This window comes from Alexandromys fortis, unplaced genomic scaffold (genome assembly GCF_014885135.2).
Source record: "Alexandromys fortis isolate MF-2015 unplaced genomic scaffold, M_Fortis_MF-2015_v1.1 scaffold_149, whole genome shotgun sequence".
NCBI lineage: Eukaryota > Metazoa > Chordata > Mammalia > Rodentia > Cricetidae > Alexandromys > Alexandromys fortis.
The window spans coordinates 403,812-416,947 of record NW_026068025.1 but is presented as its reverse complement, the minus strand read 5'-3'; the positions used below and the strand labels follow the sequence as shown (position 1 = coordinate 416,947).

At 50.2% G+C, this 13,136-nt stretch overlaps 2 protein-coding genes and 1 long non-coding RNA gene across 3 annotated transcripts; 1 reads left to right on the top strand and 2 right to left on the bottom strand.

The window, feature by feature from the left end:
• Nucleotides 1–898: 898 nt before the first annotated feature.
• CUNH1orf35 (chromosome unknown C1orf35 homolog) lies at nt 899–3,578 on the bottom strand. Its single transcript, XM_050163563.1, has 7 exons — nt 3,334–3,578; nt 3,148–3,193; nt 2,972–3,054; nt 2,824–2,896; nt 2,622–2,707; nt 1,643–1,774; nt 899–1,518 (listed from the first exon to the last, which is right to left on the bottom strand). Exons 1-7 carry the CDS (start codon nt 3,576–3,578, stop codon nt 1,398–1,400), a joined length of 786 nt encoding a protein of 261 aa, XP_050019520.1. The 3' UTR covers nt 899–1,397.
• A 451-nt stretch (nt 3,579–4,029) lies between these two features.
• LOC126514593 (uncharacterized) lies at nt 4,030–8,329 on the top strand. The gene is made up of 3 exons (XR_007595626.1): nt 4,030–4,168; nt 4,834–4,908; nt 7,209–8,329. It is a non-coding gene; the product is annotated as an uncharacterized lncRNA (long non-coding RNA).
• On the bottom strand, nt 6,778–10,158 carry Mrpl55 (mitochondrial ribosomal protein L55). Its single transcript, XM_050163566.1, has 4 exons — nt 10,003–10,158; nt 8,791–8,898; nt 8,360–8,561; nt 6,778–7,280 (listed from the first exon to the last, which is right to left on the bottom strand). Exons 2-4 carry the CDS (start codon nt 8,838–8,840, stop codon nt 7,122–7,124), a joined length of 411 nt encoding a protein of 136 aa, XP_050019523.1. The 5' UTR covers nt 8,841–8,898; nt 10,003–10,158; the 3' UTR covers nt 6,778–7,121.
• Nucleotides 10,159–13,136: the final 2,978 nt, after the last annotated feature.

The window sequence follows — 13,136 nt, the reverse complement described above, 5'->3', positions numbered from 1 at the left end:
CTCCATGCTTGTGACAACTGAGGTGTGCCTCCTGTCCCTTTAGTAGGCAGCCAGTCTTGGTGTGGTACATATCTCTGGGTGGGTGTGGCTACTAGGAGATCCAAAGTCTACCATCATGAATGGGCCCTCTGCCTAAGTGGAGAGACCTTCGCCCCCTTTGAGTGGTGTTTTAGATAACTAATCTTCACTCATGTTTAGGTGGCCACCTGTAGGATACAGGTCAACATACAAGCCACAGCTTGAGTCTCAGAACACTTTGAGGTCAGACCAACACCCAGTATAGCTTTACAGTCAGAAGAGAACAACTTGCTATATAGATTCAGCCCGATTTCTACTGTCTGCCCTTATGTTCACACAGGCTCTAAAATTGCTGTTATTTGTCTGCTGAACACTGTCTCTGCTTAGGTAGGAATCAAACTGTGTTGGAGGAGTTCTTGCAGGAATAAACTCTCAGACAAGATTTACATATTTCAGATGAAGGTACCAGAGACAAAAGGCAGATTAAAGCTAGGTGCTGACACTCTGGAATCAAACCTGCTGCAGGAACTCTTCCAGCAAGATTGCACCTCTTGGACAGACAGCAGATGCATTCATATCAACAAGTTTGTTCTTCCAACTTCTTGGCCATTTGTATGGTCTTGGTATCTATCTCTGTGGTTTTGGAGCCTGTCCTGGAACTAGCTCTTGTAGACCAGGCTGGTCTCGAACTCAGAGATCCGCCTGCCTCTGCCTCCCAAGTGCTGGGATTAAAGGCGTGCGCCACCACCACCTAAGGCAGCCTCAATCACAGGATTCTGGTTCCTAGACCCAGTGTCCTCAGGCATACTAGATGGATACCCCATGCTGGGGCCACAGGCTCCCAGCCTAACCTGCCTGCCCTCAGTGAGATGATACACTCTACTTTTAAAATACATTTACTTATGTACAAAGTGGGTTGATACAAAAAGTAGAAGTAACCAGATGTATACACAAGACACACCCCTAAACTTCAAGAGCCTGGACTGTGGCAGCAGAGACAGGAGTCTGACCTTAGTCTACTGGGCAATTATATCTTCCTTGGCATGGGGGCAAGCAAGGGCACTACCCTCAGAATCACTAGGCTCTGGTCACCCAGGACCTACTCCTCAGCAACCTGGAGTTGTTGCCACAAGCTGCCTCCAAAAGGCAAGATAGATATCCCAAGGTCCAGCAAGCTTGGCTCAGAATCCTACCAGGGAGTAGCCACCTGCCTTATCCCAGATAGGGATGTGACTTGGTTAGTTTGGGCAAGTTGGAAGGGGGCTGGTAGCCGCTTAGCATCCAACGACTACTCTTTCTAGACCCCACAGAGCTTGGTGATGGGCAGGGTCCCAGCTCAGGGCAACCAGGGCTCTGGTGTCCTTTGGTCTAGCCAATTCTCAGTCATCAGAGCCTCTGTCTTGTCGTCTGCGAGATGGGCTCCTTCCACTGTCCTGGCTATGTCCCCGCTTCCTCTTAGAGCAGGGGGAGATGTCAGAATCATGTCTCTGGTGTCTGGGCCTAGGAAGACAAGGACAACCAGACACTTGAAGCGTCTCTCACTCTGCCAAGGATCCCAACAGGCCTGGCCAGCTCTCTCCCCACTTCCTTAGTGCCCCCCCAAATAGAGTTGGGCCTAGCCTACCGAGCAGGAGAGGGAGAAGATGGGCAGCTGTCAGTCTCCCTTTTGTGTTCTTTGTCTTTCTTCTTCTTGTGTTTCTTGTGTTTCTTTTTCTTTTTCTTTTTTTCTTTCTTGCTTTTCTTATGGCTCTCTGTACTGTAAGAAAGAACATAAAGGGTCTTAAGTGTGAAGAACTGGAGTATAGCAGCTGAAAGCTGAGGGCAGGGCAAGGATAGGATAGCGCAGGGTCTGTACCATAGCACTGTACACTGATAATGTCTACATGTTCTGAGTTTATATTGGTAAGTGAGCCTAATATTAGGCTCCTCATCCAATCCATAAGGCTAAGCTTCCCTTTGGAATGTTGCCAACCTAGGTGTCCCCCCCCCCCCCTCGGGGAGAGCCAGCTTCTCACTATAAAGCCTTGTCTGATCTGGAACTCTCTATTTTACTTAAGTACGAAGTTGAGTTGTCACAAAAGTAGAAGTAACCAGTCACACACAGCTAAATCCCAAGGACTGGAAGCCAGCTGGCGGGAACTCTGAGAGGTCAGCCTGCCTCTCCGTCCACCAAGTGCTAGGATTAAAGAAAAGCACCACCGCTCCTAGCATCACACTCTTAACTGCTCCACCTTCCATCAAACTGGCTGGCATCAGGGCCCTGTCTAAGTGGCAGCTGCCTGTTGGGTCACCAATGGTAGCTACTGAAACTCCATCCCACCTTCAGGTTTCCGGGCATCTGATTGGACAGGCATATCCAGCCTGAAGGTGGAGGCCCAACAATTTCAGTAAAGCCAAAAGAACTAAGGCTGTGCTTGGCTCCTTCAAAAAAAGACCCAGTGCTCAGCCTCCCAGTACGACACTTATGGGTCTGGACATCATTCTCTTCTGTGAGTACACTGTTTCTGAAGTGTCCCCATACCCAGGCTTGGCACAGCTCACATAGGATGCCAGCAAGAAACTCATCAGTGCATAACACAGGTAGAACCGGCACTCAGACTCACTCCAGTTCAGCCTTGTCCTCAGCACGAGGCTTCTTCCTGGCAGCAGATGGGGCGGTGCTTGGGCCTTCGCTGTCCACGCGGTGGTGCTATATGAGAAACGCAGCTGTGGGGAGGGACACCCAGCACCCAGGGAGTCCCACCCCACACCTCCCCAGACACCCCCAAGCCCAGGATCCTGAGCATTGGGATTTACTAGGTTTACCGTGAACACTGACAGGCCGAGCTTGGCAGCCTCTTTGTCTTCCCGGGATAGTGCCACACGGCCTGCGGAGCCACTGCAGAAGACAGAGCGGTGAGGACAGTTCTGGACCACCGCCCAGTCTTGTCCCCTTTTCCCCAACCCGCCGCACCTGGCACTGCCCAGACCCAGCAGCCGGTCCACGCCCTTCTCTTCAGGGTCCCCTCCTTCCCGCTTGCAGATCTCCACGAAGTCCTGAGGAAACAGGGCGGAGGGGGTGGAGTTCTAGGCCGGTACAAATGGAGCCCCGCCCGCCCTGCGGACCCCGAACCCGCAGCCCACACTCACCTCCTTGCTCAGGCCGGTGGGCTGTTTCCTCACGTTCTTGTAACCGCTGCGAGGGTCGAGGGTGCACGTCAAGGGGCCTGCGCCCTTGTGGCCTTCCGCCCCTGCCCTGCCCACATCTAGCCCCGCCCCGGGGCCACCCAGATCCCTCCCCGGAGCTCTCTGTCGCCCCGCAGCCCAAGCACTCACAGTGCGGCTAGCAGCGCCTCGCGCTCCGCCTCACGCACAGCCGCCAGTTCTTCCTCACGGCTCGGGCCGGCACACGGCGCACGGTCCTTCGCGTACCAGGTGAGGTCGCGGCCCTTCTGCCAGCGGCCCACTGGCGCCATCAGCGAGTTGCCCAGGTAGTTCTCCCTCTGCTTGTCGGTCTTCACATCCTCCCAGTTGAACTGGTCCTGCCCGCCACGCACGCCGCCGCGACTGGAGCCGAACATGGCGTCGGAGCCGCTGCACAATCTCCAGTACCCACAGCCCCGAGCTGCCGGACTCCCGCACCCCTCGGCCCCCGGATGCCCGCCGTGACGTCACAGTGCGCCTGCGCCTCTCACTGAGCCCGCGCGCCTGCGCACTGCCTGATTCGGGCCGCCTCAGAGGAGGTCCGTCTTCCCACCCGGTGTTAAGTCAGTACTTCACCCATAGGCGCATCCTTTATCCCATTACGACGTGCGGCTGCGCACTAGCTTCTCGAAAAAAGGGCTGCTGTGCGACCTCACATGTCGATCTTCGGTGAATTGGGATGTCAACAAACCTTGGTGACACCAGGAGGGACCGGTGACAGGCGCCGCGGGTCTTGTGCTTGGCGCCTTTCCCCCTCCTGGAGAGCCAGGCGTACTAACCCTAAAGGATTGGGGTCCCAGGTAAAATGAAAGGGGCAAATGAAATAGTGGCAAAACTCCCTGGAACACTGAGGGACGGATAAAGTCGCCAAAAAAACACAAATCAACTCCTCTGTGGCACGAACAAGTTAAAGGCCATAAAGTCCAAGCAATCAGCCCTAAACCAGAGCAACCTGTGCTCTCTGCAGGTGAGACTTTACTGAGAAGTACGAAGAACAGAGCTAATTGCATTGTTTTGATGGGGCATGACCAAGACAAAAGTCAAGAGTAACTAAAGTTCGTTGAAGATAGATTTAGCTGTCATTTGACCTTAAATCATTAGTTGAAACTGGCAGACAATGAACGATCAAGTCGATGTCTGGACTAAAGCTTATATGATGAATTAGTCTGTATTATAGTGTCAGCCCTAACTGCCCGTAATAGACTGTGTGGCAAACTACACCCTTACAAGTTGGTCTTGAAATCAGATCCACCTGCCTCTGCCTCCCTGGTGCTGGTATTAAAGGCGTGCGCCACCATCACCCAGCTCCCATTGTCATGTTTAAATCATCCACTAGGCTTGTTCTTGAAGGATAGGCCATTGAGGTAACGAGATAGAGCCTCACAGATTAATGCTCATATGAAGGGAGCCCTGGAGAACTCTCTTGCTTTCTGTCACTTGAGTATAAAATGAGATGTCGACTGTCGAGAACCCAGAACAGATCCTTTGTCTGAACTCAATAGTGCTGGCATCTGGATGACTTAAGGGCGGTGAGGTTCTTTTGTTTGTGTTGGGGTTTCAATAAGGTTAAGTGAGGATACAATGAATTTGACCTGAAGATGGAAACATCCCATGTTGTTATTTCTCAAAAAGGGAATTTGGAATGTCAACAAATGTGGAAAGGAACACAGAAATGCCTGGGCCCTTCCTCAGCTTCTACAGAACAAGGTAAATGATGTTCCTATACCTCGGATATTCTTCTGAAGACAATCATTGTTGTGATTTCGATAGCCTTGAACATGCTGGCCTGTGAAGCAGGCTCCTCCAAGCTGCAAATTTGTAACTCTTGTTATCAAAGGAGGTGGGAAAAAAAGCAAGCCTTGCCCCCTGGTTTCCAGTTCTTCCAGTATTAATCAGAAGAGGCAACTTGGCTAATGTCTTCCAGTTTGTTTTTGAGATAAGGTTTAACTGTGTACCCCTGCTGGCCTCACAGAGATCCACCTGCCTCTGCCTCCCAAGTGCTGGGATTAAAGGTGTGGCCACCACACTCCTCACCCTAGTATTTCTTTAGGGATCTATCTAGAGAGCAGTTGGATCACTCCCTTGTGAGAACTCCTTTGTCACCGCTTTTGGAGAAACTTCACATATTCTACAAAACAACACATGTATAAAATCTGCAGCTGTGAGAATTACTATTTATAAAGTACCCAGGGCTGGTGAGATGGCTCAGAGGGTATGGGCCAAGCCTGGTGAAGCAAGTTTGATCCCCAGGACCCACATGGTGGAGAGAACAAACGCCCACAATTTGTCCTCTGAACACACACATACCATAGAGTGTATCCCACCCTGTTAATGAAAGTACCCCATCTGAGCTAGGCGTGGTGGTGAAAGTGTAATCCCAGTTCCCTAGAAGGGTAAAGCAGGAAGTCTGGAAGTTCAAGGACTGCCTAAGCTTACAAAGAGATTTGAAATGTAGTCTGGGCAATTTAACAAGGCCCTGCCTCAACATAACCTGGCACTCTCTGGCATCCCAGAGAGACCTGGACAGCCCCATTTTTGCTCGTGTCTTTATTCTGAATACATGGTGAGTACCTGCAAACAGCTTGTGAAGCAACTAGTACAAGCCCCGAGTTCATGTCCTGGCTTTGGAGAACACAATTGGAACCAGATCCCTCAGAACAGGATCACCCAAGGGCTGGATGGATGGCATGGATGGACCCAAGGGGAGCTGCACAATACGGGAGCAGCAGACAGACGTGGGCCACAGTGAAAGGAGAGTAAACCAGTCATCTCCCAGAGAAGCTCTTCAGAAAGCAAGATAGCAGCTTCTGAGGCCCTCACTGCTGACCAAGTATGCTAAGGACATAGAAGGCTGAGTTGCACTGTCCGAGCACAGAATGCATACCAAGTGAAGCTAAGAAGAGCATGGCTCTGGGACAAGTGTCCAGACCAGTTCCAAGCCTGTGCAGCCTTGAGTAACCACCTATTCCTGTGAGAACCGGAACCTTAAGCAACTGACTACAGCCGTGAAAGGCTGGATGGTCACAGGCCTGCTTTTCTTGAAGTTAGGTACTATGTGCACTCTTGCATCTGGAGGCAGCCAATGGAATTTTACATCATCATTAAGATGTACAAAGGTTCAGGCAGCTGTTATAGGCTTTGGTTTGTGTGGCCAGTTATTCTGCAGACTGGAGTAGACTAGGGGTTCAAGACACAGCCTGGCCAGTGGTGGTGGCACACTTCTTTAATCCAGGAGGAAGAGGCAGATGGATCTCTGAGTGTGAGGCCAGCCTGGTCTACAGAGGAAGTTCCAAGACAGCCAGATACAAAGAGAAAGTCTGCCTCAGAAACAAAGACACACAGTTTGGCCACATTCCTAGGTACCCAAGGGCAGGAAAGTGTTTCTCCCTGGGAAGCCTTTCAGGGAAGGACCTATAAAGGTTGGGGCTGAGGATAATCACTGCTGACCATGTGTGATCTAGGAGTTAAACTTGGAGGTTCCTAGGGGTAGGCAGGTAGAGCTTCCTGTCCACTGTCCATATACTTCACAGCTAACCTTTTAACCGTGTTTAAAACCCAGAGGTTTGAAGCTAAGTGTGATGGCATATACCTTTAATCCCAGTACTCAGGAGGCAGTGTCAGGCCTGGTCTACATAGGAATTATAGACCAATCAGGGTGAAACTTTTGTCTTAAAAAAACAAAACCCAAAAACACAAACAAAAAAATCCACAGGTCTGACAAAATGGATCCTAAAGCGACTAATCCATTCTAACTCCAACCTGGCTTTGAGCTGGCACATACTTTCCCGAAATGATGAACTTCAGGGTGGGACTTACACACGGAAGACAGTGACAGGAGGCTATGGTTTCAAGAAGGTATGATTTACAGACAGGTGCCTCCCATCCTTACAAAATGTCTCTGATGTAACGCCCTGACAAAGTTACTTCTTGGTCTTGGTCCAAAACCGTTTGTATCGTTCAGTGTCAAAACTGTCTATCATCTCTGGCTCTTCTTCCTTCTTCTGCAGGAGCTGAGCCTCACGTTTTCGGAACCGGGCCCGGCGCTCTTCTGGAGATAGGGCATCCAGGTCTAGGGGCATCTGCATGGGGAGAAGTGAAGGCATGTACTCGCTATTGGGGAGATGTCAGGAAAGTGACCGGGAAGACACCTGGACCTCTTTTACACGGCTGTGCCTTCTGTCCTGTGCTGGCCTACTAATTGGCTAATCAAATCTGTAACTCCTGTTTGGAAGGGAAATGTTTTTCTACTCCTTTCCCCTAGGTTTAGTGTATGTTTGTTTAAGACAGAGTTTTAATTTGTACAAAAGAGCATCAGACTCACAGCAACCATCCTCAGCCCCCAGAGTGCTGCAGTTACAGCTCTGTGCCACCATGCCTGGTTTATGTGGTCCTGGAACCAAAGGCTTTATGCCTCTACCAACTAGGATTTGGTGGGTTTTGTTGTTTGGCTTTTGTTTGTTTGTTTTTTAGATTTATTTATTATTTACACAGTGCTCTGTCTGCAGGCCAGGAGAAGGCACCAGATTTCATTAGAGATGGTTGTGAGCCACCATGTGGTTGCTGGGAATTGAACTCAGAATCTCTGGAGGTGCAGCCATGCTCTTAACCTCTGAGCTATCTTCTCCAACCCTGTTGATTGTTTTTTTTTTTTTTTAAACAGACTTCTTAAGCCTGGCATGGTGACACAGGCCTATAATTTTTTTTTTTTTCGAGACAGGGTTTCTCCGTAGCTTTTTGGTTCCTGTCCTGGAACTAGTTCTACTAGACCAGGCTGGCCTCGAACTCACAGAGATCCGCCTGCCTCTGCCTCCCGAGTGCTGGGATTAAAGGCGTGAGCCATCACTGCCTGGCCAACAGGCCTATAATTTAAGCATTCAAAGAGGCAGGAAGATTGGAGGTCAAGGTCAGCCTGAGTATGTAACTTCAAAGCCAACCTGGTTTTCACAAGACCCTGTACAAATAAAACAAGAACAAAACCCAAACAAGAAATGACTCATTTGTTTGTTCTAATTTTGATGATTGGAGTTTTTGGTGTAAATTCCTCCAACAACCTGTTCCCCTCCTCCTCCACTTTAGCTATGTATGCAACCTCAGTTCCAAGTTCGGGCCCTGAGCCCCAACACTATGGCTCAGCAAACACCTACTGAAGGACGCTTACCGCTAGTATGCGCCGTGGCTCCCGGTATCGGATATGGATGGTGGAACCGTCCTGCTTGACCAGTAGCACAGGGTAGAGGCGAGCATAGGCCTGGCGGCGCAGTCGAGTAAGTGAGGCCCTGCTGCTGTCAGCTCTCCACAAGGAGGTGTGAAGGTGGCGGGGTGCAGGAGTGGCTGCCCTCACGGCACAGTGCCTCAGCAGGCTACAGACAATGCAAACATTGGTTGATGGGTGGTGCTGAGCCAGATGGCACCAAGTAGCCAGCCAGCCAGCCAGCCACTGTCAGGGTAGGACAGAGAACTGCCCAGCAATCAGTGAAGATTGTTGATTCACATTGAGAGGGGCCTCTGCTGAGCTATTAGCATCATTGAAGCTGTCTACAGTGGGTGGCTCAGGGCACAAGCCTCCTAGCACCAAGGACAGGGATGTACCTGAGGGGACTGGAACTCCATGCTTTCCCAAGCAGGCTGCCCAAAGGCATTGTTTTTCCTTGGAGCTGTGGTGGCGCGAGAAAACAATCACTGGCCCAGATGTAGGATCTGTTAGGCAAGGAAAAAAAAAAAAAACCTGATTTTTCCACTTGATTATTGTTCTAAAATCCTTGCCTGGAGCTACGTCAGAGCCAGGTGCACCTCTGGCAGCACATCTACTGTGGCTCTGCGTCCATTGGTCCCGGAGTTCCTGGCGCAGTATTTGCATATGACCTGTCACTGGTTCCCTTGTGCCTTAAATCACTTAGAATACCTAAAAGAATACAAAGCCAGGTGTGGACTACATGCATTTCCAACACTCAGGAGACAGATGCAGGAGGATCAGGAGTTCAAGATTATCCTGTTACACAGGGAGTTAAAGGTCAGTGTGTCGAGACTGTCTCAAAAAACGGAAGCAAGCAACCTGAGCGTATACACAACCCATATAACAGTTATTAAGTGATTTTGTTTCCAGGAAAACCCTATGTTCAGTGTAGACTCTATTTAAAAAGCTATCTTCGATCCGTGGTTTGAATTCTCCGCGAATGGTCAGGCTTGAGAGCACGGTGTCACTTGCCAGTCTATCCCACCAGCTCTCTGGCCTCAGATTAGAACAGCTTCTGGAGGCTTTTCATAAAAGCTGCTACCAGCGTCCTATCCTCCAAAGACTGAGTTCGTTTCAGCAAGACTAACGCCCACCCATTTCTGAAGGTTATGGAGTCAGAGCCTCACCCTGTGCGGTGTGTGTGTGGTGCTTGGTTCTTTCTTATTAACATCGTTTTAGTTTTCATAATAATACGATTATGACAGGACGCTTATCAGATTATTATAAAGTCTGATTACAGACAGGAAAAGAAGTTCGTGCTAACTTTCTCCAATGCCAGAAACTCCCAAAGTAGTCTAGGCAGGTGGGAAGTCGAGTGTCCAACACTCAGCAAGATTAAACCAGTGGGAGAGTGCATAGATTAGGAGGTTCCCACTGCCTCGGAAGAAGCGATCCCGCTGGTCAGTGTCCCAAGTCCGGGACCGCCTGCTCTCCAGCCACGGCGACAAGGCTCGGGGTCATCTGTGGAGAAGCCCCTTTCTATTCGCCCCACACGACGGTGTATGTCCCCCTCCCTTTCACTCGTCAGTGATGGGGCCGGTTGCTGCCGGCGCCCAAGAGACTCCAACCTGCGGCCGCCACCTTAGCGTTGGAGGGACCTCGTAGACCCGCCCTGCAGAACTTTACTCAGAAGATGGGAAACCATGCGGTGTCTCTGTACACGATGATCGACCCTTGTCTGTGACCCAGTTCTCCTGCAGGCGCCGCGGCGCGCAGCGATGATGTCACGTAGCGCGGGCTGACGTCCTCCGTTAAGGCGGAGTAAGACCAAGTGGGCGTGGTTGAGACTGACTGAAGCCTGCCTGGTTAGTGATCCAGGTACGCCGGATAGGGCTTACCCAGCATTGCTATGGGTGGCAAAGCCGGTGTAGACAAGGCTGGCGCTTTGCACTGGGCGGAAGGCGGTCGGGACTCTGGGACTTTCTGGGGTGCAGGCTGCATGGCGCTGTGCAGTTCGTGGATGGAAGCAGGACAGCATTGCTGCTGTGCGTCTTTGACATCTAAGTTTTCACGCCTGGTTGTTTTCCAGGTTTGCTCCGGATCCGATGGTCGCACTTAGACCCCTTTCTTTCAGCAAGTATATGGCTTGTCTGGGGGTGCGTGGTGGACCCATGTCTGGAAGACGGACATTCAAGCGCCAGGTCGGGATGACCAAACAGCCAACGTGAAGGAGGATTATTAGAAAACAATCGGTTCTCCAGACTTTCAAGTATCGGACTGGTATCTCCTGAGTAACCCAACACTAAGGGGTCCTGCAACTCTCCATCCTCTTGAACTTGTGGCAGCAGTTCTCGCGAGTCCTGGAGATGTACCGCTGTGCTGGCTGTAGGACTCTCCGTAGTTTCTCGGGAGGACTGCAGAAGGTTGTCTATTTTACTCCCTATGCTGCCTTTAGAGGCTTTTGCCACATTGGGCCCCTGGGCGTCATAGTCCTAGAACTTTTTCCTTACCCTTTCTTGTTTCTTTCTGAGTTCTTTGTCTTTTATCATCCCTCTTTAGGTTGCACTGGTCAGTCTATTTCCCTGCCTCCTCCTGGGGCTGTCCTGCGTATAGGCAGAAGTCTGCCAAGGGACACAAAATGAGAAGTCGTGTTTTGTTTCGGTTTGGTTTTGCAGCCTGGCAGCCAGCCTCGGAGCTAATCGCACACCCTGGCCTACAAGTGTTGTTATCAGGTCGTAGGAAACATGGGCCACAGAACTGCCCTCACTGCCAATCCATGCAACTGTAAACTGGTGCCCATAGGATCCCCAACAGGAAGCCCCAGCCGCCTTACAAAGGCCAGGTGAGCCCTGTCAGTGGCCTAGGAGCCACATGGACATTGTCTAAGGAAAGGGCTGTTAGGCTTTCTGGCTTCTCTAGCCAGCTGTCCCCAGTAGTCCTGTTCTGTAGTCTGCTGTCAGAACAGCTGGCAAGGACTCCTCTGGGCGCTGCTGAAACTGTCTAAATTTATAGACCAGTGAGTGTACTAAGTGTTGGATAACCTTTTTGTACACGGTGGTGTCCTTCCTTTCTTGCCTAGGGCACATTCTGATTGGTTAATAAAGAACCAACTGGCCAATAGCTTGGCAGGAGAGGATAGGCCGGACTTCCAGGGAGAGATAGGAACTCCTGGAAAGAATCTGAGGCATGGGAGATTCACCAACAAGACTTGGAGGAAGTTATTTGTGCAGGATCGAGGAAAGGTAACCGAAGAACCAAAGTTCCTCTGTTTTGTTCTCTGCCTCTATCTTGTATTGTGTAAGCTATTTTCTATAAAACATTCCAGTTCTCAGAAATGGCTAGGGACAAAAGTAACAAGGTAGCCACCTGGAAAGTACAGATAACCACACAATGTCCCCACCCAGAGGTCAGCCGATAAGAAAACTTGACAAGCAAGGGGTGAGGGTGAGGTTTGAAACTAAAAATTTGTGAAAAGTCCCTACGCACGAGCCAATCAGGATTCAACCCATCACCCCAAACCCTGCTAATGTAACTTTACTGGCTTTTGCCTTTAAGTGATGCTCTCTAGAAGGGTGGGACACCTCCTCTCGCTGCTGTGCTGATGAGGTCCAGGCTGGCCTGCAATAGCAATAATAAACCTTACTTCTTCATATCTGTGAGTCAGTCTCCTGGTGGTCTTTTGGGGTCCCCATGGACTGGGCACAATACTCACCATTGTACCTCGCCAAAATAAATGTTAAAATAAATTACGAGAAGCCAGTTTTCACACTGGAGGGCCTAAACAGAGTCCCTTTCCTAGCACATCTTGTGACTTGGAGTATCTGTTCTAGAACTTGTCAACCTCTCAGCACAAAGAACCTTGTGTGTCCCTTGTGGAAATGGAGCATGGTGGCAGGATGCTGTCTTTACAAGTGTGCCCTTCTGAGTACTAATTTTGCTTGGGGGAAGGGCCCTGCCTCAGTTGTCCTACCCACCAACAGGGGCCTTGGTTGCATGAGCATTCACTTGGAACTGGTGGCCCATTGTGGTGATGACCTTGCCTAGTATCCACTTGCCTTTCTGTAGGCTACTCATTAGGAAACAGATATTCACCTTCTCCCTCCCTAATCCCCCTCTCAGTGTGTGAGTGGGTCCTCATACACCCACGTCTATGTTTCTGTAAATGACAGATAAGGATCAATCGAGTCTCCTCCTTCAACCTCCTTTACTCATCCTTTGAGACAGACTTCAGGTCCTCTCTGGTACCTCAAGGCCATAAATACGCCCAGGGCCCGATAAAGGTGTTTAGGTTTTGTCCAGAGTGAGGAAGAGAAGTGACCCAGGCCCAAGCCACATTCATTCAATCCTCACAGACACTCACATTCTGACTTCCTCTCTCATGACACTATTCCTGTTGATTGCTTGTGGTCTCTGGAAGCAAACAAACATTCAGTGAGCTCTAGTAGGCTGGCTCGACCTGGGGCAGGTTTTGAATTTGCAGTTGACCAGTAAGGAAGCTCGGGCATGAGTATGGGGATTGGTTCTGTCTACTGTGGGCAAGGGGCTCTACTTAGAGGCAAAATTACAGCTGCGAAGAGGCTATCTGTTCATTGCCAGTGTGGAAAGACACAGTCCACGAAAAGAAGGGTTTGGGTTTTATTTTTAAATTACATTGTATTTATTTATTCTGTGTGTGTGTGCCTGTGCGGGGTGCCCATGTAGCATGATGCACACCTGACTATCAGAGGCTAGTCTGCCAGATGAGCTCTCTCCTTCCATCGCG

What these genes read in the sequence shown, in the direction of transcription:
- CUNH1orf35 (XM_050163563.1), bottom strand. Translation starts at nt 3,578, where the DNA reads ATGTTCGGCTCCAGTCGCGGCGGCGTGCGTGGCGGGCAGGACCAGTTC. An exon ending in GAGGACAAGGCTGAACTGGA is followed by an intron (nt 1,775 to 2,621) that starts GTGAGTCTGAGT and finishes TCTTTCTTACAG; the next exon opens with TACAGAGAGCCATAAGAAAA. An exon ending in TCTTCTCCCTCTCCTGCTCG is followed by an intron (nt 1,519 to 1,642) that starts GTAGGCTAGGCC and finishes TTGTCTTCCTAG; the next exon opens with GCCCAGACACCAGAGACATG.
- Mrpl55 (XM_050163566.1), bottom strand. Translation starts at nt 8,840, where the DNA reads ATGCCTTTGGGCAGCCTGCTTGGGAAAGCATGGAGTTCCAGTCCCCTC. An exon ending in TGGAGTTCCAGTCCCCTCAG is followed by an intron (nt 8,562 to 8,790) that starts GTACATCCCTGT and finishes CATTGTCTGTAG; the next exon opens with CCTGCTGAGGCACTGTGCCG. An exon ending in AGCCACGGCGCATACTAGCG is followed by an intron (nt 7,281 to 8,359) that starts GTAAGCGTCCTT and finishes CTCCCCATGCAG; the next exon opens with ATGCCCCTAGACCTGGATGC.